The sequence below is a fragment of the Nyctibius grandis genome, chromosome 5, assembly GCF_013368605.1.
Source record: "Nyctibius grandis isolate bNycGra1 chromosome 5, bNycGra1.pri, whole genome shotgun sequence".
Taxonomy (NCBI): Eukaryota; Metazoa; Chordata; class Aves; order Nyctibiiformes; family Nyctibiidae; genus Nyctibius; species Nyctibius grandis.
In genome coordinates this window covers 59,980,918-60,006,667 of record NC_090662.1, presented here as the reverse complement: position 1 = coordinate 60,006,667, position 25,750 = coordinate 59,980,918, and the positions used below count along the sequence as shown (strand labels likewise).

Below are 25,750 nucleotides of genomic sequence, written 5' to 3'. Positions count from 1 at the left end.
ACAGATCTTCCTGAGGCTTTTCTGTTACTTCTCTGCTTAGCAGTTTTGCTCTTGTTTCTTATGACAGTTGCTTGTGGAAAACTATAAGCTCTTCTGCTCTGCCTATATCTACTTCTAAACCTTAAAAGTTGGACTTACTTATGAGGTAGGCTTGTTCTTCAACTGGTTTTCAGTCAGGGTTACAACATAACTGGTTTTATTAACTAGATGACTCCTAGCATTACATTTTCCCAGTTTATGGATAAATGCACGTTGATCTCGGGGTTAAATCTGTGCTTGGAGACCACACGTATCAAAGAGAACTTTCACTTGCTATGCATGGAGCACCTTGTCTCTGATCATCATGCATCGTAAAGTAGGTCCTGTTGTCAGTAAGTAATTCTTACTACGTTGGTCTTCAGTCTCCTTGTTTGAAAAATGTGTTGCTTCTATTGCAAGGTGCTGGGAGTAACACTTGTGTTTACTGACCAAGAGAGAAAAAAAATGGATCAATAGCATGCCTGAGGCAGATCTACTTCCTCTTTTTTTTATTTTTCTATGAAATCCCTTCAGTGGATGGCTTATTTTAGTTTGAAAATAGGATACGACTTTTTCCATTGAAATCTTTCCTAGTATGTAGGTCCTGAGGCATGAAGTTTGCTACAATAAATAGCTTGTCAGAACCACTTAAATCGTTTCCTTCCCTCTTTTTGACAACCACTTATGTATTTTTTTTTAATGTATTAGTTGCAACTTCTGCAGATCACTGAATTCTCAAATCACCTGTAAAGAATGGGAAATTTATTTCCAATTTCTATTGATTCAAATGCAATTCATGCAGCTGTCCATTGTAAATACATTACAAGGCCATAACCTGATTACCATTCAGGTGCAACATCTTGATATCTAAGCACATGTGCTTGCTGTATGATGTAAATGGTGTAAGGCTTGGGTGATGTAAATTTATGGCAAAGGTAAAAAAACATTATCTTTAAAATGTTTTTGGTTTTGTGGTCAAGCAGAAAACGTGTTTCAAGTGGGTTTTTCCCATTTGGGTTACTCCCCTGGATGTATGTGTCTTCACCACATTGAGTCTCTTTGTTTGCAAACATTTTAGGTAACTTTGCTCAACAGCAGTTTGTTTCCTATCTCCCAGTACAGGATCACATTATGTAATTTCGTTTGTATAGGATTCAAATTTTTGGGTTTTTTGTTTGTTTGTTTTTGTTTGGTTTTTTTTTAAGCTGTGTGCATGTGGTAGGGAAGATCTACTTAATAGTTGGTTTTTTTTTTCCTCACTAGGGCATGAATGTCATCTTCCAAACTCTTGTTTCATTTTACATTTTTCATGGTGTTTCTCACAGCTGTTAATAGTGGGAAAAATCCAAGAACTGACGGAGTGTCTTCTTTTATGAAGATGGTTGGACTTTTAACCTGTTCTACATTTCTATGTGTAGAGGATTTAGGGCTTCATATTTGTTCATACACAAGTATTCTCTTGGCTACTGCAGAGGGTAAAATTCAAACTTTTCAGATTATAACAGTTGTCTTGTACTATGTAAGGTAAAGCTAGTCTTCAGCCACCTGCATTATTTATACCTCTGTTGGCAAGTGCAGAAGACAGATTCACACAACGGGTTTCAGGGTTGCATTAGAATTTTCTATGAATGGCATAAATGAATGCTGTCATCTCTGTTAGCAAGGCCTTGTTTATGTTGAAGCTTAAGCAGCTGCCTCAGCACTAAACAGCATGCATATCTATGCTGAAAGCCTTTAAAGGTGCTTTTAATGCTCTACATGTTATTTAACAAACCATTTTACAAGGCATGTTCAGTAACGTTTGGGGAGTTGATTGGATCATCAGAATAACTGAAGAGACAAAAGGATGTTTCTGTGGCTTAGTCATCTTGTGTTGGCATTGACCTAGTTTCATTTTAGATAGTGACGCAACTCTTCTCGCTTTCAGTTTCTTTTCAAGCAACTGAAGGATAGGGCTTCCTGTCTAGAATTAAAGCACGCAAGCCTTTCGGTTGTGCATTGTTGGCATTGTGTGTAGTGGTTAGATGTAGGTATTGACAGGATTGAGATGTACGTGACATTTTATGTGACTGCTTTTGCAGAGCTGGTTCTAGCTTTTTAGGATATGCTAGAAAGGGATGAGCTCATTCAGGTCAGTATGACTCCAGTTACAAGCCAAGGTATGTAGGTGATTTGTCAAGTGTTTTTGTGATAAATGATGTTAAAGGCATCTGAGAGCGTGAAGCTGGATCAACTTTGAAAGCTGCGCCAGCAAGAAAAACCTGTGTAATTAGTGGTTGATTTCGTAGGTTCTTGGCAGTAACATATCTATGAACATTAATAGTTTGTGATTGGACATTAGGAAGAGATGCTGTCTTTGAGAAGCTTTTTAGAGGAACAGAAGTGTTCTGAAGGTATTGGAGTGATTAGCTGTCTGCTCCGTTTGATAAAGACTTAGTGGTTTGTCAGTGATAAGGTAGGGTATCTATCACCAGCTTCCTTTGGAAGAGTCATAGATTTTGGTTAACAGTGGTGACAGGTTTTTTAAACTGTTCTTGGAAAGGCCATCTGTGCTACTAAACAAAAATTATTTAAAACTAAAAACACCAGTAAAGCTCATTTCTATCATGTTGTCCGTATTTTAAAATGGAGTTGTTTTCCATCTACTTCAGCATAACAACATGCATCTGATACCTTACAGGTGCCAACTACAACAAAAAAAAAATTGTTCCCTGGCAGCAGTTCAGTGTGTAAGATAGAAAACTTCCCTCAGTCAGCACTTGACTGGTGATAAGCTTATAGAGAAAGATGATGTCGTGTGCCCTGTGTATGTTGCAGTTTGGTCATCTGTTATTAACATCTCTTCCTCGTGTTCCACCATATTACTTGCTAAACAATGGCAGGAGACTGTAGGGGATGTTTGAAAAGTGTTTCTGTTGCTGGTTGTGTAATCATTGCATACAGGCTGAGGGAGATTGGTTGCCTGTCTGGAAGTTACACTATACCAGGTGATCTGTGGTGTTCAAGAGTTAAGTTCACATGACTGTAGGAGAGTTGTGATCAAATTATGTGAATGGTTTTGCAGTTTGAGAAATTCTTTCTCAATGCCAAACCCAATAAAAACTAAGTAGAACATATGGAGTACTTAAACAGCAGTGTCTCAATAGATACTGAATACCAATAAATAAGTGTGAGTTTTTGAAGACATTGAGAATTATGTATAAATTAATATCATTAGTTGAACTGGAGTAGTGCTGTAGAAATGCATATGTTTATATCTGTGTATATATTGTGAGAAATACTTGACCTTAAACTCTCTAAACGAAATTGGCTTGTTCGGTCTTAAAAATTAAAGTTCCTAGTTTAATTTTTCAGTATCTTTTAATAGCAGCTGTAGCCATGCTAAATTGTAAGACAGATCTAATTTATGCCCTGATCTTAAAGATAGTTTCTTTGGCTGTGAACCTGCTGTCATGAAATGTGGTAGAGATCATTTGCACTAATTTTGCTGCCTTTCCTCTTTTTTACAGGTGGTCTCCCAGATAAGAAGTTTGAGGTAGATAAACGAGCCATGAATCTCGGGGATTTTAATGACATGATGAGAAAGGATCGATCTGGGTTCCGTCCACCTAATTCCAAAGACATGGGAACCACAGATAGTGGGCCTTATTTTGAGAAGGTGAGAGAAATATATTTAGATAAACTAATATTTATCTAATACTAGGACCTTTATGTTTGAGGTCCCAGTTTTTACCCTACTCCTCTGGAAGTGCTAAAAATTCAGTAACCTTGGACAAACTCAATAATAAAAGGTGTGGGGGAGATACGTTTGTAGAATGAATGTGTATGTAAAACAGAGGTGTCAGATGTGCATAGACAAACTAAATTATTTGGGGAGAATGAGGCTCTTTGTTCTAGAACAGACTGTTCTTAATATGGATGGAAAGAAATTCCTCGTTTTTCATGGAAGGATAAACTACTAGTAGCAACGAAATTCATTATAGGTTTCATCACAGTGATTCTTTTGGCTGCGGACTACAATTGTCTACTGTAAAAAAAATCTGTTTAGATCTAAGTAAACATAAGTAATCAGTCTTCCAAATATTTTTCTGCTTTCATGTCTGTCGTTTATTGGAAACACCCTTTTTAAATTCTGCAACCACTTATGCTGTATGTCCATGTACTGTAAGCTTCTGTATGACATCTGTTTCTCTGTGACATCTGTTGTATGTTATGGTAGCGTTTCTTTCATATTCTTGCCTGTTTTGAATAGTAGCTTTCAGTGTTATTATCAAACACTAATTGCTTCACTTTATGAATTGGAGAGTGTCCAATAGATTCAGAATGCTCTAGGGGTTTTTTAATACAGTTTAAGTTTATCACATGTAAAATGGAAAAGAAATCTGATTTAAAAATTCTGAAGGCGTGTTACTGTCAATGAATTTTTTTAACTCCTCCATTTTGGTATAACAGGCCAAAAACCAGTTTTATCAACTCCCTCTGGTGGCATAATTAATAAACACCACTAGCAGAGCTAATGCTTTCCTAACAAATTATGTTCGTAGATGTGTGCTAACATTAGGAGTTCATTCAAGATTTGTTTGTTTCTGTAGTGGTAATAGCCACTGTCAGAAAGAAACGTCATCAGAGTTCAAAATGTATTTTTCAAAAGAAACCTTTAGGAATTTATTGATTATCTTCTTGGACCAAAACCTTAATTGTCAAGTGATCATTTGGGTCAGAAGTTTTGTCCTTGTAATTGCTATTACAAATTAACTTTGCTTCTTCCTAGTCACTCACCGTCCCTCTTTCTCTCTTCTTGCGTTCTGTTACTTCACTAACCAACTCCTGCTGTTGGCTAACTGCTGCTTCAGCTGACTTTGCCTTTCTCCAATCAAGATGGGTGCCTTGGGGATGAGGCTCCCTGCTCTCCCTTCTCCCCTTCTCCCAGCTACAAGCTGTCTCCCTCTGGTTCCACACTATCCAACGTCGGCCTTGGGGCAATCGGCTCAGGGCTCAGTCCCCAAAACTTCGCTGCTAGACAAGTAAGCAGGCAACCTTATAAGATGCATTGTTATAAGGCTGCAACCTGGGCTTAATCCTGGTTAGTTGGTTGCTTGCATTTGTTTTCTTACTAAATAAATTAATATTGTTAATGGAAATTTCAGCTGTATCAGGCCATTGAGAATCTGGTTCCTATAACCAAAATGTATTCCATCCGTTTTTGTTGGCCTCTTCCTGAATTGCGATGCAGCAGATAGGTGTGCTTTTCAGAAGTCATGAAGTTAGTGGCAACCTTTATATTTTAACTGCTGTTTTAAAACCCAGTTAGAGGCTGTTGATTTGCCCCACCACCCCGACACTGAATTTTTCCAGACTCTACCTGATGACTTTGTATGTAGATACGTGCCTTTAAAAAAATTGTAGTAATTTTGCATTGTGCCTGTTCCCTTCTTCCTTCCCCACAGCCCAAAGAAAGGATTGATTTAGCAGCCTTTAAAAACTCTTGAAGTAGCAATATTTTTGTTCTGTATATGGGGGAATCACAGAATCAGTCAGGTTGGAAGAGACCTCTGGGATCATCAAGTCCAACCATTTAATGGTGGAATGGTGGGGAAGAAATGAAGTAGGTAACTGCAGTTTGGAAGAATTTCTGGCTATTATGTTTTGCGTAATGCTAGAAGAAAATGTTGCAGGAATACTAGGAAATGAAAGAATAGAATCTAAGTATTGCAAATGGACTAGCTTATATAGTCACATGCCTAACACGATGGTGTTTTTGTGTTTGTCTTTCTGTTTCTATGTGACACAATCAGTGTTGAACGTCAGATTAAGTCCAAAATTTGCAGGCATGTTCTTGTATTCAGTGTGCAGAACTCTTGAGCTTTGTGGAGGGCTGAAAGTGTAGCTGCGGCTTCAAGCCTTTCAAAAATTTTAATGTGTAGTTGACCCCAGTCAGTTCTTTCCAGAATAAAAACTCTTTTGTCTCTTGGGGTTTTTTGTTTACCCTCCTACGTGCTTCATATGACATCTTGAGTTGCTTCTGAAAGCGAAGATACATTAAGGAGGTGAAATGTGATGTAGGTGAATGAGGCAATCCATAATGCTGCCAGTATAGAAACAGGATGAGACACTCCTTTTTTAGCAAAAGGATAGTGGAGGATGCACAGTATTATGGTAGAAGGGGAGGCAAAGTTTATGAAATTTTGATATATAAGGGAAGGAAAGGTTTTGAAGAAGGTCTGCACAATCTCAGTTTGGAAGAACGATGAATTTATGTTGGGTACAGCAGTGCTGGCATGGAGAGGGAGAACAGAGAATGATGGCTGAGGAATGGAAAATGTACTGTTTGGAACCCCAAGTATCTAAGGATCATAGACATCCTGATATACAGCAGAAGATGGGAAGTTTTGAGGGCCTTGAAAATGAAAGGGCAGAATCATGGCACATAAGGATCTTTTGGAGTAGGAGCTTCAGCTTTTAGAAGCAACAGCATGCAACTGTTAGTGTGGGAGACTGTCCATAACATTTCCTGTGACTTCTGTTGAAAGGTGTTACAAATAAAGATAGTCTGCTCAGAGGCTGAAATAGTGAAACATAATCATAAATTCTCTTTGGTCTTTTTCATGCAGTAGGGTTTATTATTAGAGAAGTTGCTTATGAAACAGTAAATACTTCTCGTTTTAAAAAACTCAAAAGAAACAGCAGGTATTCTTCTTCAGAAAATGAATCACTGGGGGGAAAAAACCCCAAACACTTTTATTTCACTTGAAATTTTTCCTGCTCTTCGAATTAGTGGGGGGGGGGGGGGGGGGGGGGAAAGACAAGAAAAACATCTCAATCTACAACACTGAAGTTTTCACATCAGAAGGAAAATTTTTAAGAAAATTTTTTAATTCTAATTTAAGTCCATGAAAGGCCTGCAGAGAAAGTAATAGGCTTATGAGTGATATCTCGGCAACCTCCTCGGACTAAGTACCTGACTTTTCTAAAATGATGGCCCAAAATTCTTGTTGACGCAGACTTGCCATGCTTTTAAGCCAATGGAATGGTTTTCTTGAGCGTGTTGTTTGTACTCCAGTTTCCCATTTCCCAGCATGTAAAGTGCAAAATATAAAACATTCGCTTTGTCATGTGCTTTGAAATAAGTGGATAAACATGACTCTTCAATGTAGAGGGGAAAGAGCCTGCATCTCAAAAATGTAGTACAGCAGTTGTAACCCAGGCAGAATATACTGATTTAAGGCAAACATGTCAGTAGTTCTAAGGGTACTCTGTTTAAGTCAGTACTTGCCTCACTGTTATTGATATGTAGTTAATAGCATAGAAATCCATTTTTCTGAAAGATTCATCTTCTCACTACTGCTTTAATTTTATAGGGTGGCAATCATGGTTTGTTTGGAAACAGCACAGCACAATCGAGGGGCATGCACACACCAGTGCAGCCACTAAATCCTTCCCCCAATATCCGGGCGCAAGTGCCTCCCCAATTTCTTTCTCCCCAGGTAAGGAATTTATAGTAACTGGTTACTTGTAAAAAGTAGAGCTGCAGCCTTCAGAGCACATCATTCAGGTTACTTCTATCTTAGTCTTGACTTGAAGTTAAGAAATCAAAAACTTAGATAAAAAATTAAAATTCATAGTTGAAAGTGCTTAAAACTCAGTGCAGAAGGATTAGCCTTCTCTGTTATTCCAAGGCAGTTGATGGTAAATGCTTGCTATCAGTATTTTTAAACCTCAAAGTGGATTTAGGAATCCTCTGTCTTCCATAGGCTTTTGCAAAGTATTTTAAAAACAACAACAAAAAAGTGAAAGCTGAAAGTTTTTCTGAAGTGTGACAGGTTGCTTAATTTTTTTCAAACAGTCTTGTCCTGTTCATCCTGCCCCCCTGAAAGAGAGGCCTGATGAAGGGCCACACATTGCATTTACATTGCAGAGCTCTAAGACCCCAGGGTCTCCAAATGCCCGTTTACCTTTTGCTTTGGACTTGGTGAAGACTTCTGGAGATTCTCTTCAATTCTACTCGTGTAACACTCAAATAATGCAGGGAGAAACGGGGGGAAATCTTCTCCACCTACTCCTGTCTTTTACTATAGCTTATTCAACATACAAAGACATTAACTCTTTCTGTGAGGCACTGTTTCTTTGCTCCAGTGACTGCCTGAATGTCTTTCTTTTCCCTTGTCAAGCAGTACATTTTTAATGTGATAATGCAGTACTGTGATTACTGTTTAGCTGCATATATATCAGCATTTTAATTTAGTTGCAGTTTCTAGCAACCGATTGGTTGGGGGAGGAAGCTTTGTGTGTGTGTCTGCATCTGCACATGTAATACTGTATATTGTCAAGTGAGGTATTCATTCTGCTCAAGTCATAGATTGTGCACGTTTAAATGTGGTGTGTTAATCTGTAATGTCTTTCCTGGAACACCATTTAAGATTGGTGTTGTACCTATTCCTTTATATAAATACTTCTACTTCATCATCTTTTCTCATAGCAATGCATTTCTTGATGATATGTAACTGGTTTCTATGCAGGTTTCGGCCTCCATGCTCAAACAGTTTCCCAACAGTGGCTTGAATCCTGGTCTTTTCAATATGGGCCCCCAGCTTTCTCCACAACAGATTGCCATGCTGAGCCAGCTTCCACAGATTCCCCAGTTTCAATTAGTAAGTAGCTAGTAATCTTTTGAGACAGACTATTTACAAATTGTCTGCTGAAAGAGTTTTCTTTTTATGTTTGTTCTAATTCTGTTTTGTTCTACTGATCTTGTGTTATTTTTGTACAAGTATTCCTTGTTTTTTTGTACAGGAAAATGCAGCCCTGTGTCACGGTTTAAAGCTGGGCCAGCTATTAACCAGGTGGCAGATGCTCTCTGTTAACCCTCTCCCCCCCACCTAAGGGAAAGGGAAAAGGGAGAGAGACTTATGGGTTGGAAAATTAAAACAGTTTTAATAAACTATAATAATGAAAAAGAGTATAATAACAATAATAATAGAAATAATCAAATATATACAAATATATACAAATATATACAAAACCAAGACTGAGAGCTTGGAAATCCTCCTCAGGCAGAGTTGCTCCCCCCAGCACGGGCAGAGGGGAAAATGCAGTAGCTCCACCCAGCACGGGCAGAGGGCAAAATGCAATAGCTCCCCTGCCATCACACCTGCAGGCTTTTAACTGGAAACTGGCAAAGCTGGTACCAATCAGTGGGAGACAGGAGGGCCCCTCCCTCCTGGGCCCCACCTCCAGGAGGCAGTGGGTTAGTGATAAATAGGAAAGTGAGAATGACGTGTGTGGGATGGAATACCTTGTTGGTCAATCTTGGGTCACCTGCCCTGTCTGCTCCCCCCTGCAGCTGCAACCCCCCTTTGGCTCTTCACTCGTAAGCAGTGAGGAATTTAGCAGTGACCTTGGTTTCTTTAAGACTAATGGGCCTGGTTTGGGCCAAACCAGGACACCCTGTTAGAGGGCAGCAGGTAAACTGAACAGGCCTATGTAATTATTGTGAATGTTGCAGTGGGTTATGATTGTAAGCAATGTCTGTGTACAGAAAGCAGTTGTTTGATTTCATTAATTTGTCATTTTATTTGAGTGTGTGGAATGAGAAACAGTTTGCCTAAGTTCTGAGCAAAGCATTTGCTAGTGACTAGCTCCTGGCAATTATGTTTCACTTGATGAGCTCTGTATTTTTACTCTTCCCACCCCCATTTATCTTGTAGGCATGTCAGCTCCTCCTTCAGCAGCAGCAGCAGCAGCAGCTGTTACAGAGCCAGAGGAAGCTGTCTCAAGCTGTGCGACAACAGCAGGAGCAACAGGTGTGGCACGATTTTTGTCAATCATATGAAGTATAAAGTGTTCTGGGAAAATGCAGTCTGCAGCAAAGACAGAGCTGGCTTTAGTAATGTCCTCTGCTCTCATCAGTTTGCACTATCTTCAGATTGCACTTCTCAGAGAGCAGGGTCCTTTGGATCTCTTTCAAGTCACTGTTTCTTCATGTTTACTGGAATTCTGTGTTACAGTATAGGATATATCGTCCCCATTTTTTTTTCGTTCATTTGCAGATTGCTCGTATGGTGAGTGCCCTCCAGCAGCAGCAGCAAAGGCAGCCTGGCATGAAGCATTCACCATCCCACCCTGTTGGGCCTAAGCCACATTTAGACAGCATGGTACCCAATCCTTTGAATGTGGGTCTCTCAGATTTACAGACCAAAGGGCAAATACCTGGATACGGTTCAGGTAAGTGCTCTGTGGAAAGAGATTTGGTGCGTTGCCTATAGTTACCATGCTAATATGGTAATGCAATTACCATATTAGCCGGTTACGTCTGGATCCAGAAGTGAGTAATTTATGTATAAGCACTAGAGCGAAGGTTATGACAAATGTCAACTCTTGATGAAATTGCATTATTTTTCATTACATGGGAAGAAGACAAACCTAATAACAAAGTGTATCTTGGTGGCATACTGACCTAACAAGCTTATTTGGAAGTTGCCTCTTGAACATTTCATTGCTACTGTTGATATTTTTTACCTTTCTTGTGATCACAGTGACTCCCTGTTTGAAGATATTTAAACCAAAAAGCGCAAGTGGCAATGGAGTTTTGTTTGTTTGTTTCACAGGCTTTGGCTCAAGTGGCATGGATTATGGCATGGCGGGAGGGAAAGAGGCTGGAACAGAATCCCGCTTTAAGCAGTGGACTATGATGGAAGGGCTGCCCTCTGTGGCTTCACAAGATGCCAATATGCACAAAAATGGTGAGAAGGGGACTGGCTGTTTTGGGAATGCCCTTGCAGTATTATCTTGCCAGAGGTGAAATAGCTCAGATGAAACTGTGCTTCAAGTTAGTGAATGTCTTACCTCACCAGTATGCATCTTAAATATTTTTTGTTTTAGTATACCATAAAGATCACAACCTTTCCTGAGTGTAAATGTATCTTTTTAATGCTTCAGGTGCAATAGTGCCCCCTGGAAAGGCTCACGGAGGATCGCCCTACAACCAGTTCGACATAATTCAGGGCGACCCACTAGGTGGCCACGCAGGCCCTGCTGGTGATAGTTGGTTACCTGCCAAATCTCCACCAACAAACAAGATCGGAAGCAAATCCAGCAATGCCAGCTGGCCTCCAGGTATTACATAAGGGCAGGGGTTATGTCCTAGCTTTAGAGTAGATCTGCTGGGATCTTTCCTCATCATACTGTTTAAATAAACACTGCAAGGAAAATATTTGCTTGGCCTATCTCATTTTTTAAATTTCTTCCACACTAAATTAGAACATAAATGTTGAATTTTCAGCAAAAAAATGCTGGGCTAAATATGAACTGCTGAATTGCCTGAATAGTATTTGGTTTTTGTTAGGTGAACTCTTATCTTATGTAGTTTGGTGACTTTACACTTGCAGAAATTTTCATGAGAATACTTGTTCATAAAATACACAATACCAGCTCCTTCCTCTTCTATTCCATATTTGCATTATGTTAGGCTGACTTGGAGTGTACAAATTCTGATAGATAACGTGGAATCAGAAAGCAAAAGATGTGAAAGCTTATTTTTGTGATGGTGGAAACAGGATTTTCTTGTCTTGACCTTTTGTATTTTATATAGCATGAACTTTTCTTCTGGCAATTGTTTACAAATATGATCCATTGCGGACCACAAGGTTTCTTTTGCTAGCAGTATTGGTACAATACGTATGCAATCTGTGCGCTATGGTGGTTTGGTTCACCTTTGCTCATGTCGCGTAAAGGATAGAAGAGTGTTGCCAAGTTTCGGCAATCTTGTGGCTTGAGCAGAAGTTTCTTGCTTTTTGTATTACAGGCAGTGGCACATCATTTAAGTCTTCTAGAGTTTCACTGGCAGAATTTTATCTTTCTGCTAGAAAACTCAAGTATCAAGGAAAAATACATATGTATTTGAACACGCACATAATTCTCTATATAAAACATTCATTAAACACAGAGTAGTGTCCTTGAAGTGGCACCGATTAATCACCAGTGCTGTTCAGCATATAGTGGATGCTGTGATTTTTCTCTGCCTGGAAGACTTCTACATTCCAGGAACACATTCCTAACTGCAAAGCCTCTACTGTGTATCCCCTCAAGCACAAAAAAGTAAAAATGCAGGTACATCTCTTGAGTAAACCAGTAGCACAGACCTTGCAACAGAAAGCCTAGGAATCTGTGTGACAGATACAACTGCAGGAAACCTACAAAAGGTAGTTAAAGCCTTTTATGTGGGAACCCCTCAGTGTCTAATTTTGGCAAGAAAATGTTTTCTGATGAGCTAATGGAGTGAAAGAGTTTTATCAAGAACATCTGCAGGCCCACAACATATCATACCACTGACTGCTCTCTGTAGAGGTGTATTTGCATTACATTTCTGTCAACCTGGTTGTTAAGTACTGAGCTTCTTGAGTGGGAGTTACTCTATAATGCCAGAAACCCCCCAAATTTAATTTTTTTCAGGACCTTTCTCATAGACTCGTTGCTGAACTTGTTTCTTTAGTCACCATTCCCCTATATAATACTGAGAAACACAGTACTGCTTGAAATGTTAGGAGGGGAGTGTGAGGATCAACTCTGCTGTGTTTCCAGGTTTTGGAGCAGCCACTGGCTCTGGCAAGATTCTTGGTACCAGAAGGCTGTTACAGAAGTGAGAAGCTGAATAGCTACTCTTTGCCCCTTATGGATATCATAGAGCTTCCTTAGTGATACATGCAGCCCCATTGTCAGTGATAAGTAAAATTTTTGCTGTTGCTGACTGCCTCACCACTGAGAGGATAGCTGGAGTTCACAAATCCTGAACATAAACTCTTACTGGGAACATCAGTATCATCCCTAATTTGTTGTGTGAATGAGTAGCCCATGACTGTGATTGCAGATGTCGTGTAACAGATCATGAGTTTTGGCACGTGGCTTTTATGCAATTATTGCTTTATTGCTAGTCCTCTCTTAGGAGGTCCATAGACTGTTGGGACAAGTGTTACTATCCCATAACCATCAGCCACTTAAGCTGTCTCATAGCCTCCCTAGCTTATTGGCTTCCTCAAGAAAGAAAACTTAGGGGAAATCATGATCCACCTTGTCAACAGCCCTGATGAAGAAAAAAGACCCAAAATGGTGTTACACTGTAGGTCCTTTTTCCCTGCAAGCTTGTAGATGAGGCCCACTGTCGGTTCCTAGCATGGAGATATAATTTTTCTTCATACTGCTGGAAAATAAGTTGTTAACGAAAATGAGTTTACAAGAGAAAACCTCTTGAAATAGGTGCGTTTTTCCTTTGAATGAATACAGTGGTCACTCAGCATTCACCCTGACTAGACCTTTCGCGTTTTCCTCCTAAATGCCATCTGCTGCAGAAATTCTGCCGTTCAAGAGAGCAGTATTGTTCAGCACAAAGATAAATGAAGTGGTGCCCAATCAAACTGATATCACAGCTGGAGGTGAGAGCAAGTTTTGCTGCATTGGTGAGAACTATATCTTTTGGTTATGTCACACAGACTTGCATACCTAGGTAATACTAGACTGTAATTTTCCCAAGAGCAGTTCAGTCATACTCCAGGCAGACTGGCCTGGATGGGTCTGTCATGGTTTTCCTAATAATCTTATGTTGAAATTTTTGGGAGAACCTTTCAAATATCAGTGGAGAGATGCACTTCATGTTTTCTTTACTATCTAAAAATCAAAGAGCCTGTCTGTAGGGAGAGTTGGTGAATGTTCATGAGAATAACTGTCAGTCCTAAAGGATAGTTTGGAAACGTGTCAGTATGCTGAAGTTCTGAAGTTCAAGGAGAACTTTTCTCCAGACCAGGATTAAATTGATGAGTGAATGTGTTTATATACAATATGTCTGATCTCTAGAGCCTTGTTTGAATAGTCCTTAACGTTTTGATGAGAGCTTACTATGCACTTAATTTTCAGTCTCACCAATTCTCAGAAATCTTTACAAAGGCAAGACTTGGACTTACCCTTTTTTTTTTTTTTTGGCAAACAAGTTCTAATTTCCAGGTCCCAACGTGTGTTCATGGATTCTTTCTCTCAGAACAGATGATCTTCTGACTAGACCCAAGAGCTGCATTACTTGCTCCTTAAGCATAAGGTGGTCCTGTTTGTCAGAGAATTGCAGTATTTTGGCAGCGGCTAAGCGAATTCCTTCCTTGATGCAGTGCTGATTGCTCATACTGTTAGAAATGTTGATACCTGGTATCCTAGATTATTTTATTGAGTTACTAAAGTCTGGCAAATGTGACTGAGGTTTACAAAACTCATGAAGGCAGTGAACAAGATAAATGCAGAATTGTAATTCTGTGAAACCTGCAACACTTGAACCATGGTACAAATGCCGAACTTAAGAGGATATAAATTTTAAATAGATGAGAGCTTCCCCCCAGCCCCCATTGGGAGTGGTGAACTTCTGGAATGGGTTGCTTTTAGAGCTTCTGGAGACAGATGGTACTAGCTAGTTGAAACAGTGATTGGATAAACTGATGGAAAAAGAGTTTCATAAGCAGGTGCTAGCAGAGAGAGAGTATTTCTGACTCCCTAGATAGAAGGACTATAGATGCTGGAAGATTGTGAGGGCAGTAGCCTATAGACAGTGGCCAGGTTTCTGTTACGTCCCTAAACGGTATCTCTGCTACCACCGTTAGGAGAATACTGGGCTAGATGGACCGCAGTTCTGAGCCAGTGGGGCATTTCATATGTCTTCTCTGAGATTCTCCTGCCAGTGCGTTATCACAATCTAATATTGCCCTTGCTGTGCCAATTGTTTGAACCGGTAGTAGCACATTTTCTTCTTTATTTGTCTGTGAAAGTCATAGTCTTGACTATGCTTCTTCATTACAAAGGTGACTGAAATGAAGTCTTCCATGCCAGATTCACCCTACGTGGTTTTGTTCCAGAGAGCACGTCCTGGATCCCACTTTTAATTGTGTTTTTTTAATTACACTCAAATATTCTGTCCTGAATTATTTCAAAATTTCAGATTGGGAGTGAAGGTATCATTCCATATCCTGGATTTGTATCTGCAAGGGATTAATCTGCCACCTTGGCACTCTTTCCACACTTACCCAAATTGTCACATGGTATCTGAAGCTTCTTTACTTGTTTTTGTGTTTGGCAGTTCTACTTTCGTGTCACTGCTTCCAAAATTGACCACAGGACTTTATTCATTGAACGTCTACCCAGAGAAGGAACCGAGTTACTGATCTTTCTTACAGTAACTGGAGTTTTTGTATGTTCATACTTCATATAACTCACAGAATAACTCATCCTCTTGTCTTAAAAATCTGGCATTCCTGGAGCTATATTTGAAAGGAGACTAAAGCATGATAAGTATATTCCATGTCATTGTGAAGCATGAAGAACATCAATTAGTATATACATTGCTTTTACCACAAGGCAGCTCATCTTAGCATTACCTCAGTATTGATAGGTATAAAAGTGTGTATAAAGTGGTGTATAAAGTGTGTATGTACCTACAGTGTGAAGTGTCAAATGTTGCATTTAGAAACTCTTAAGGTAGGTAGCCTTTCCTTGAGAAATGCTTCTGCACACACACAAAGTACGTGTGCAGAATCGAATCTTAAAATATATGGTATCTTAAAAAATATATAATGTGTTAAGGGTAAAAGTGTTGAAGCCTCATCTGAATGTAGTAAAACGGGCATTGTCAAAGGAATATTGTATGCGCTTGAGCCACTTTTTTGTAGTGTCGAATTGTATTCAGACACTAGAGATAGTGTTACGGGAGGAAATGTGAAATAGATTTCAGACAAGAACAGTCTTGATTTTTTTTCTGAGGAACAGTGTAGAAGACAATTATTTACCCTTCTAAAATATCTTCAACAATTATTTCCAGTAAATGGCATTTCCCTGTTTGTATCTAATTCCTTTTTCCCTCCTGTCCCAGAGTTCCAACCAGGAGTGCCATGGAAAGGTATACAAAACATTGACCCTGAATCTGACCCCTATGTGACCCCTGGAAGTGTGCTGGGGGGGACAGCCACATCTCCCATTGTAGATACTGACCACCAACTTCTGCGGGACAACACCACAGGTAAAACAGTGAACAACTGGTATGTGATTATTTAAGTCATTCTGATATTTGAGAGTGTTCTGATGTTCCTGTCATAAAAGGGTAACAGTCTATTGCATTTGACTAAGAAGGAAGCCTGTGTGCCTTTGCACCATGGCTGTGTATCACGTGAAACCTTGGCATTGGTACAAATCGTGTCTCTCTTGAGCTGTAACAGTACTACAGAAACTCTATGAAATCGGCCTACTCTTCTCTTTCTTTCTCCTTTTCCCTTTGATAGGGTCTAATTCTTCCCTCAACACCTCGCTGCCTTCACCTGGTGCCTGGCCCTACAGTGCCTCTGACAATTCCTTCACCAACGTTCATAGCACTTCAGGTATGCGGGCTCCAAAACTTACCTGGACAAAGCATTCTCCACTTCTTCACTAGTTCCTCATTTTTCTTCTACTTTGAATATTTAGTCTTTCAGTAATTTATGAGGAACTCAAAAGTTATGAGGAACTCAAAACTGATCAGACAGTTTTCCTTCTGATGATAAAATACTGTTGTAGTTGCTTTAAAAACTGGACTAAGATCCTCTGCCTTCTACCCCTGATACAAAATTCTTAGTTATGCAAGTTGAAGAACAGGGTAGCAGTGAGCAGCAGGTGCAAAATGAAAAAAAAAAAAACCCCACATGCACAATCTGTTGTCATGTGTAGGGGGCTGGGGGACTGTCGTAATCTTTTAAACAAACCTGCTTCTGTATGTATGAGTTAAGAAATTAGAGTAATAAGGTGAGTGATTTTATTCATTTTAACTTTAGAATATTGGAGTGCTGTGAAGGGAACATTTTTGCCTCACCTTTTAAAGCACTCATCATTCCCTGAAACCTGGAGAGAGAGAGGGCTTTTAGTCCTCTGGCTTTTAATGGTTGGCCTGTAAATAGTAATTTAGATACCTGCCTTTAGATCCTTGGTAAGAAGGTCTCCAGAGCTTTCCTGTGAAAAATCGTTTCTGTACACACTTCTGAGCAGGATGATGGAAATACTTGCTCCAGACAAAACATTTGGATTTTGAGCTTCTTACAAATGCCAGTTGTCTCTTGAGACATCATTGTCTTGACAGCTACTTAAAACTGAAGAATTGTGTGTAAATTTCAGAGATGACGAATATAGCTGAGAGCTGCATCTGGCCCAAACTTTGTTTTTTGCATTTTACTGAATAAAAGCTGTGTTCATATGTTATCTCAGTATCTTCACAAAATATGTTGAAAATCCTGTTTAGCCCTCCATATAAACAATGTTCCTGCTGCCAGTTTGTGGGGTGACTTCCGTTTGAAGCAGTATCTGTGTATGCAGCATTCCAGTGACATAAAAGATTTCTCTTTCATAGCCTGGGGAAAGGAGTGGCATGCATCAGCTTCTTACTTCTGCTTAATTTTTTTCTAGCCCATTAGACATACCCAAGAGATAAAAAATAATTGAAGTCATAGCTGATTTGAGGAAACTAGACTTCTGCCTGGCATACATACCATCTTCTGCTCATCTTGTTAAAAGGCACACCGGTGTTTTACAGCCAGAAAGCAGGTCATCTGGATTAGGGATTTAGAATTCACATATCTGTAAAACAGAGTCCAGTGAAAGCAGGTTTTTAAGCGCTCTCATATACTTTCATAGGTTAGTGCTTGAAACCTGCTTGCTATTGACAGTTAATCTGTCGTGGAAATAAGTGATCCAACTGTAAAATGAAGCACACTTCTACTTGCTGAAAGCTTTAGGTCTTGATTCCCAGATATATTATTTTGTGACACCCTGGCGTATTGTAAACCTGGATTTTTACCCTTTGTTTCAAATAAGAAATTTACTACCTTTTGTTAGTGAATAGAGCTTAATACCTGTATTTGCACACACATGCGCACATGAGTTCTTACTAAGGTAATCTATTATTAAGATAATTCATGACACAAGTGCCTTTTCCCCCAGATTGCCCTGTATGTGTTCGCTGGTTCTCATTACAAAACACAGAAAAAAGAAATTACTCGAGCAATTTTGACTTTTGGCTTGTTTTTTTCCTGGGTGATAAATGTCCCTTGGTTCAGAAGGTATGGGAGAATTTGCAGTCTGCCTTCTTAAGGAAAACTCATTTAGGAAGAACTCCCAAATATTTATTCTTCATGTGTTATCGTTGTATCAACTCTGTATGAAACTTGTGATTCATGGAGAAAGCTTTGATCTTACAGGAGGACATCTTTAGGAGGTAGCATTAGCTTAGTAGACCAAGAGTGGCAAATATTCATTTCAGTTCTCTGCAAGTTTTTGGCCTGAAGAAGGTTCAGTTTCATTAAATGTCAGTAGTGCCCAAACTTGTAAGAACTTCTCAGGTTCTCAGATGAAATATGGTGTGGACATAAAAGTTGCTGTCCATCTTACTAATGATTGAACATACTGCAACCTGTTACATTATCTTAAATGATCTAGGGATTTTTTTTTTGTCAGCATAAATAAAATAAGCAAAAATTAACATGTGGCATGGCTTTTTTTAGTTCGGTAAATTAAATGTTGTATGGTACTGTGCTTTGTGCTTGTCTCAGATATAAATATGGTCAAAGGGTTTACACTGATAGTACAGGTAAAGGCTCGTTGAATCTCCTACGTTTCTCTAATAAGTACAATTTCTTTAATCTTCTAGCAAAATTCAGTGATTACAAATCAACATGGTCCCCAGATCCCATAGGACACAATCCCACTCATCTCTCCAACAAGATGTGGAAAAACCATATTTCCTCAAGGAACACTACAGGGCTGCCCCGCCCACCTCCTGGCCTGACCAACCCCAAACCATCATCTCCATGGAACAGCACAGCACCCCGATCGGTCAGGGGCTGGGGGGCACAGGACTCAAGGCTTGCCTCTGGTGAGAAGAATCAACTGATAGCACCATTGATCAGACCTGAGGAGTGTATGTTTTACAGCACTAATGGTTTGGAGGAAAGAAAGTTGCAGTTGTCTGGTAAAAGGAAAAAAAAAGTTCCTTCTTGAAATGGAAATTCGCTGTCAGTAATTGGGGTGGGAGGGGTGGTGTGTGGAATCCCAGGTCCTGCTGCAGGGAATGAGTGAAGAGGGCTGAGAGCTGCCAGGAGGGAATATCTACTGCATGGGGCCTTTCAAGACTAGATGCTTTGTGTGGGTGGGAAACTCCTCAAAGATAAACTCTAGTAAAAAGTGAATCTTGATATGAAATGCGAGGAAAGATGTGTTTTTGTTTTCAGGAGTGAAGACTGGGCTTTCATGTGTTAGCAGGGCTGAATTTGCCTGAGATTGAAAGAATGGTTTTCTTTGTATCAAATCTGTCTTGATTGCTGTGTCTTCTAATTTGCAGCATCTACTTGGAGTGATGGTGGTTCAGTTCGTCCTAGCTACTGGCTGGTTCTTCACAATCTCACTCCACAGGTATTTTCTGTTGTTTTGCTTGGAAACTTGTTTGCTTTACCAAGATACAGATTTGTGGATTCTTCAGTTGTTTCCCTTTGAAGAAAATCTTAATAAAATCAGATTTGTCAGCATACATTAACATGTGTTTCTACTAAACTGCGCTGCAGTCTGATTGGTTTTTCTATTGTAATCTCTTCAGCAAACGTTAAGGTGTTCAGGTTTTGCTACATGACTATCATAAACTTTTATTATCTAGAGTTCCAAAAAATTATTGGAACAGAAAGATTTTTCTTAGAAGTGAGGATAAGTTGCATGACCATAATGTGGAATGGTTTATAGCTGTTAGAGACTGTTCTTTGGGCGTTGTCAGTAAGAAAGCTGGTGTAACTGCCAGTTTTCACTTTGGTGTTTCCATAGTGAAACCACAGAATGTTTCCAGCACTCCTGCCAAAAACAGTCTAGTTAGGTTATTCCTGCAAGTGTTCTCAGAGCTTGCTTCCATTCAAAACGAATTCTGTGGAGATCCTGGTTTCAGCAATCCCAATTAGTCTGCATTCAAGGCTTAGGAAAAGCCTATATGATTAATAGCAGCGCCCTGAGGTCTAGACAAGAGAGTCCTCTGTTCAGCAGGATAATTTACCGTGCTTCTACTACAGTCTAAGAAAACATCAATGTGAAAGGAAAAACTAAGGTCTCCTTCAGATCACCCAAAATGCCAAACTGTGCTCCTTTCATAGGAACGACTGTTTTCCTTGATGTGAAGGAAACAGCAGTGGTACGATGAAGAGATGCAGTTCTAAGTCTCCCTTGTGCAAGGTAGTTTAATACTGCTTTAGGAATCATTTAATGGAAGAACATATTTTGGAGGCATTTAAGTTAATAGAAAAGAGAAAGAAGCTAATTATAACTGTCTCTTCTATAACAAATCCTCTGTTCATTGTGGGTCAGTACACTAGAGAGAAGGAGGGGTAAAGGTTGAGGTGGATTCAGGGACAGTATCTTCAAGTTTCTCTGTTTTAGCTTTGTCCATATTTGTACCTAGACACAGCTTCCTTTTCCCTCATTTGAGGTTGTATTATATAGTAGGGGGGAAAGGGAGAAGGAAGGAAGTAGCACTTCCTTAAGTATCTGCACATATGGATCCCATTCGTGTGTGCATGTTCCTGTGGCATACCAGGAATGGAATCTGTCTGTACAGAACACCTTGGAAAATAGCAGTTTCTGACGGTAAGTAAGAAGCTGTTACTGCTGCAGAAGGAATGTAGGCAACAACTGCTGTGAAAACATTAGTTCAGGAAGAATGAACCTTGTTGGGTTTGGCAGAAAGATCACTGACTGTTTCTGTCACTTACTGTTTCATAAACATCAAAGACAAAAAAGCACCAAATAAATTTTTTAAAACCCTCATTGTGGAGGTGATACTTCCAGTTATGCAAAGAACTTTTAAATACTGGTTGATCTAAATTCTACTGAAATCAGAGTGCTGGAGGCTTAAGAAATCCTAGTTCCTTTGGTACAAATCCTGATGGCTGAAGATGGTGAGAAGTACAAGTTGTATATCATTACTGGAAAACCTGCCAACATAAGGATAGTGGCAATGTAAGAAACTCAATGAGATGGGGAAAACTGGACTCAAGCTACAAGTGAGAAAGATAAGTCAGATTATTCCGTAAAGCAAAGTCATTGTAATTGTGAGAAGTCAAGGCATACTGATTCTGTTTGAAAATTAAATTCTGTCACCTTTGCATACTTCGCACTGCTTTCACCTGTTTTCCTTTCCGAGAGCAGGTTATCTTTTAATTACTGAGATGAAGTTTAGGATTCAAGTACATTTGGAGAAATAGTTACAAACATCTGTGTTATCCTGGCTGTTCTTCCTCAGATCGATGGGTCAACCTTGAGGACGATCTGCATGCAGCATGGCCCACTGCTGACATTCCATCTGAACCTGACCCAGGGCACCGCCCTTATCCGATACAACACCAAACAGGAGGCGGCCAAGGCCCAGACTGCACTGCACATGTAAGCAATTCCCGTGTCCGTTCTTTATTACTACATTAGTCATGAACACAAAACATCTGTCCAGTGCTCTGCTTTGGAAACTCATTTCAAGTATCATGATTGGAAGGGAATCTCTCATTCATCGGCAGAGGAGGAAGAGAAACAAAGATGCCTTCTGTTTGTGTTACTTTAATGGCTGGCACAAACTGGCATGTACAGAACTAACAAGGTGCAAATGGGATGGAACTGTGACCAGGATGCACCATACTGTACAATTTTGGCCATTTTATAAAAGCTTGTGAATTGTTTCAGATGAGAATCATTGTTACATGCGTAAGCCAAATATGTGGGAATCTGCTATAGTTTTGAGATAGACTTGAAATAGCTTACTTGAAAAGCTGCACATCTTAGGTTTCCTGTTCTTAAGCTTTTTGGAACTGACTGTGGCTCTGATATGTTTTGAAAATGTGAGAGCTTTTGAGACAAAAGTCTTGGGGAGCTGTGGGGGATGGGGTGGTGTAAGCCCTTAAACTCAGCGAAAACTTTTGAACTATACTAGTCTTATCCTGAATTTCACAGGCTTTTAACCTGTTCTTCCTCTGTTTTGTTTGAAAGCTGGCATATGTGCATTTACCATTTTAGCTACACTGTATAGGCACTTTTATTGCTCTTGGTGTTAATGTTCAGGACCGTAGTTTAAATTTAGAAAGGTTTGTTGGAGGCATAACAACTGAATGTTGGGGGCAGGGAATTGGTTGGGTTGGTTTGGGGGTAGGGGGCTTCCCTTTATAAAATGGAAGTTCTTGTGCTTTGAGTCAGTTTCACTGACGAAAATGGCTAAAGTTTTCTGTGCTCACTCCATAGTGGCAAACTGATACCTCCTTTGGTTTGGGCACCCAATAGTGCTGTTTCCATGCCTTCTGAATGCCTTGCCCTTAACCTTCTGGCTCTAATTATTATTTTTTTTCTTCCGTGTATCTTGTCTTCCAGGTGTGTGTTGGGAAACACTACCATCCTGGCTGAGTTTGCCACAGATGAAGAGGTTAGTCGCTTTCTGGCACAAGCTCAGCCCCCTACACCTGCAGCAACCCCAAGTGCACCCACGGCAGGCTGGCAATCCCTGGAGACAGGACAGAACCAGACAGATCCAGTTGGACCTGCTTTGAATCTCTTTGGTGGGTCAACAGGGCTTGGGCAGTGGAGCAGTGGTGGCAGCGGCGGCAGCAGTGGGGGTGATCTCACTGGCGCTTCCTTGTGGGGGCCCCCAAACTATTCTTCAAGCTTGTGGGGGGGTCCCAAGCGTAGAGGATCCACACAGAATGGGCAGCCCTGCTCCCTTACTACCTGGAGACCTTCTGGGAGGAGGGTCGGATTCAATCTGAACTTAGAACTTTCAACTCTGACCTCGTGACCTTTTTTGGAACAGCAGCAGCACTAACTTGACCTTTTCGTTTTTTTTCAACTTGCAATAAATACATTTATAAAAGGAAAAAAGAAAACGGAGAGAGAAAAAAAAGGTGGGTCATTGATAGACTGTCTGAGCACATAGTTGCCTCCCTTATATAACTTCAGTTTTTTCGTTTGGAATATGAATCCAAAAAGAGAACATATCACTCTTGAAATACTTGAATCATGAACGCCAACTTAGAAAGACAATGTGAAGCAAGTACACATACCATTTAAATTTAAACACAAAAAATTAAAAAAATTAGTTTCTAGTTTTTCACTTTTTCATGTTATACGGAAGTTGTTGCTAAGAAACATATATACTGAAAAAATAGCTTTTTAACTTTGTTTGCACTGGGTGTGTTTCCGTCCTTAGGTCTACCATGTTGGGTTGGGGTAGGGGAAGGGTTCAAGAGAAAAAAGGGGAGGGGGAAGACTTGACGGAGCCTCACTTTAAAAACAAAAAATTTAAAAAAAATTTTAAAATCTAAAAAAAACACACACACAAAAAAAAACCTGAAAAAGAAAAAAAAAACACAAAACAAAAAAAACCAACACTTTGTGATTGGCTGGTTGATAAGTTCCAGTGTGTTCTGGCACATGTAACTGCCCACGTGTGCTTGTTTCTGTGTGAGTGCGTGTGCACATGTTCGTGTATGTGCATTTTTTTCTCTATATATATGATCTTGAAACGCTGCATTGCTGATGGTCTACGGGCTGGCTGGCCATCTGCATGTCTTGATTCTGAAAACAAGACAGGCATGGTGGAGTCCCTGTGGCTGAAGCAGGATCCAATTGGGCTGGATTAAAATTTGTCAGTAGGGTTTTTTTAAATTCAATTTAGCAGGGTGCTATCTCAAGTCTGCAGATCATATTGAGTGGGTAGTTGCTTCCTAGCCCTTGTTCTAACCCTGTGGTAGAGCAGAACACTGCCATATCCAAAGGATTTGGTGAGAGGTGAGCCAAAGCTGTCTTTTGAGTAGCAGTGTATTTTATTTCTTTATGTCTGCATGTGGGGTTTTCGTACTGAGTGAACCCTAGAATGTTTGTTATATAATGCAAGCCATTTTTTTCTTCCAACAAAGGGGAAAGGAGAGGAAAGAGGACATTGACATTTTTTGTGTGACTAAGAAAGACAAAGGTTCTTAGTCTCTTGCAAGCTTCAGTACCTTTAAAAAAAGATTAGTGTTTCTTTTCTCCCCCAAACCTATAAATAGGCACCCGTATTCATTCTTAAGAATCCATCAAAAGCTTGAAAGTCCAGCCCAACCAAGTTAGCCTTTTAATTGATTTACCACTTGTATTAAAACTGACAAAAAAACTAAATGGTGTCAGCAAATCGCTGGCGGGCCTGCCTCATCTCCTGAAAGCACATGCAGCTAACTCCTTTCTGCGTCCTTCATGGTGAGCGTTACCTGTGCCAGGCCTTGGTGTATTACAGCGCCAGACCATCACTGACAGAAACGTTTACTTACGAATGTTCTTAAACCAGTGTGTACTTCAAACGTTTCCTTTTGTTTCTCTGTGTCGTGTTTTTTCCTGTGTACGTAGTTTTGCTTAGGGGAGGTATATAACTAGCAAAGACTTTTTTTTTTTTTTTAAAAAAAAGTATTGCACCTTTGTTTTTTGTTTTTACTTTTTCTGTACTGTTGCTTTTTAATTTCTGTATTTAAGGAAAGGTCTGGGTTTTTTTTAGGATCAGCGTAGTAGTACTCCGGGCAGGATAGGGGTGACCTATAATCCACAGTGATAGCCAGTGTGTGCGTGCATGTGTGCGCTGGGAACAAAACTTTTAAGACCTGTTGTTGTGAAAAGAGTTGTAGCAGACTGGAAGGAACATCCCTTGACACAAAGCAGGAAGTCTTTTGGGGGGTGGGGCCGGGAGAAGAGGGAAGGGAGATGCCGGTACTTTTTCCATAAGTGCTAGGGACTTCCATGTGGTGTTGTCTAGCGGTTATACTGTCTGACAAAGTGCCGACATTCTGTACCAGCACATACCTGTCCATTCCAGCCCTCAGTGGGAGCAGTACTCAGGCTTTATTACCTGGGGAGTAGGATAGGGGAGTCTCTTTCTTCAGCGTTTTCATTGAAGGATACGACAATGTCTAATACATTTAACTCTAAGCATGGGTTGGGTGGGGAGAAGCAAAAGCAGATTCAAGTAATGTAGGGGGATGTGTGTGTGTGCCGTGTGTGTGTGTATGCCTGTGTGCTGGGGATGGGAGGGAAGGGTTAGGGAGTTGCGTGGCTTTTTTTAATTCGCCCTTTCTATGTAAACCCAATGTCACAAGGAAGACTGACTGAGGGAAATGCTGCATATACACATGCCTGTAGATTTGTATGCAAAGTGTTATGTGACAAAAAGTACGAGTAGGTTTGTATTTGTTTAGTAAACTGGAGTGTGCAGCATACTCTGGCCCATTCTAAATATACTTTTCTATCATGTCTCCTCCTTCATCCATCCCACCATGCACAAAGAAACAAAATGGTCTCTTCCAGCTCCTGCTAGCTAGTGCCCCTTGTGTGCACACATCCATAAATCTTTGTTTCTGTTATTCTCTGCTCAAAGACCAGCCACGTTTGGACATGCAGAGCAGGTTCTTAAAAGTCCTGTGCCAGCAGTACTTCCTAGTGAAGCACCTTTGGCCCGAGTAAGCCAGTATCCGTTCTGTCCCATGATTTGCTATACGTGCTGGTTCATTGCTGTGTTCCACCCTCACTTCTCTCTCCCAACCTGCCCTAAGGTCCCTTTTCCTGCACTTTGGGCTAGTTGAGTTCATTGCGATACTGCGGTGAAAGCCGGGTGCTAGAGCCCCTCTTGTTTACAAGACGTAATGAGGGATTTGAAATATTT

The 25,750-nt window shown here is 40.1% G+C and overlaps 1 protein-coding gene across 1 annotated transcript in view; it reads left to right on the top strand.

The window, feature by feature from the left end:
• The window catches only part of TNRC6B (trinucleotide repeat containing adaptor 6B), a 134,264-nt gene extending 111,315 nt beyond the window's left edge, over positions 1-22,949 (top strand). Inside the window, 14 exon segments of the mRNA XM_068401270.1 lie at positions 3,528-3,676; positions 7,377-7,502; positions 8,535-8,666; positions 9,723-9,818; positions 10,065-10,239; positions 10,623-10,757; positions 10,954-11,130; positions 15,911-16,057; positions 16,317-16,412; positions 18,707-18,931; positions 19,397-19,467; positions 21,332-21,471; positions 22,441-22,738; positions 22,740-22,949. Coding sequence (XP_068257371.1) covers positions 3,528-3,676; positions 7,377-7,502; positions 8,535-8,666; positions 9,723-9,818; positions 10,065-10,239; positions 10,623-10,757; positions 10,954-11,130; positions 15,911-16,057; positions 16,317-16,412; positions 18,707-18,931; positions 19,397-19,467; positions 21,332-21,471; positions 22,441-22,738; positions 22,740-22,832 — 2,060 coding nt within the window. The 3' untranslated portion in view covers positions 22,833-22,949.
• The last annotated feature ends 2,801 nt before the right edge of the window (positions 22,950-25,750 follow it).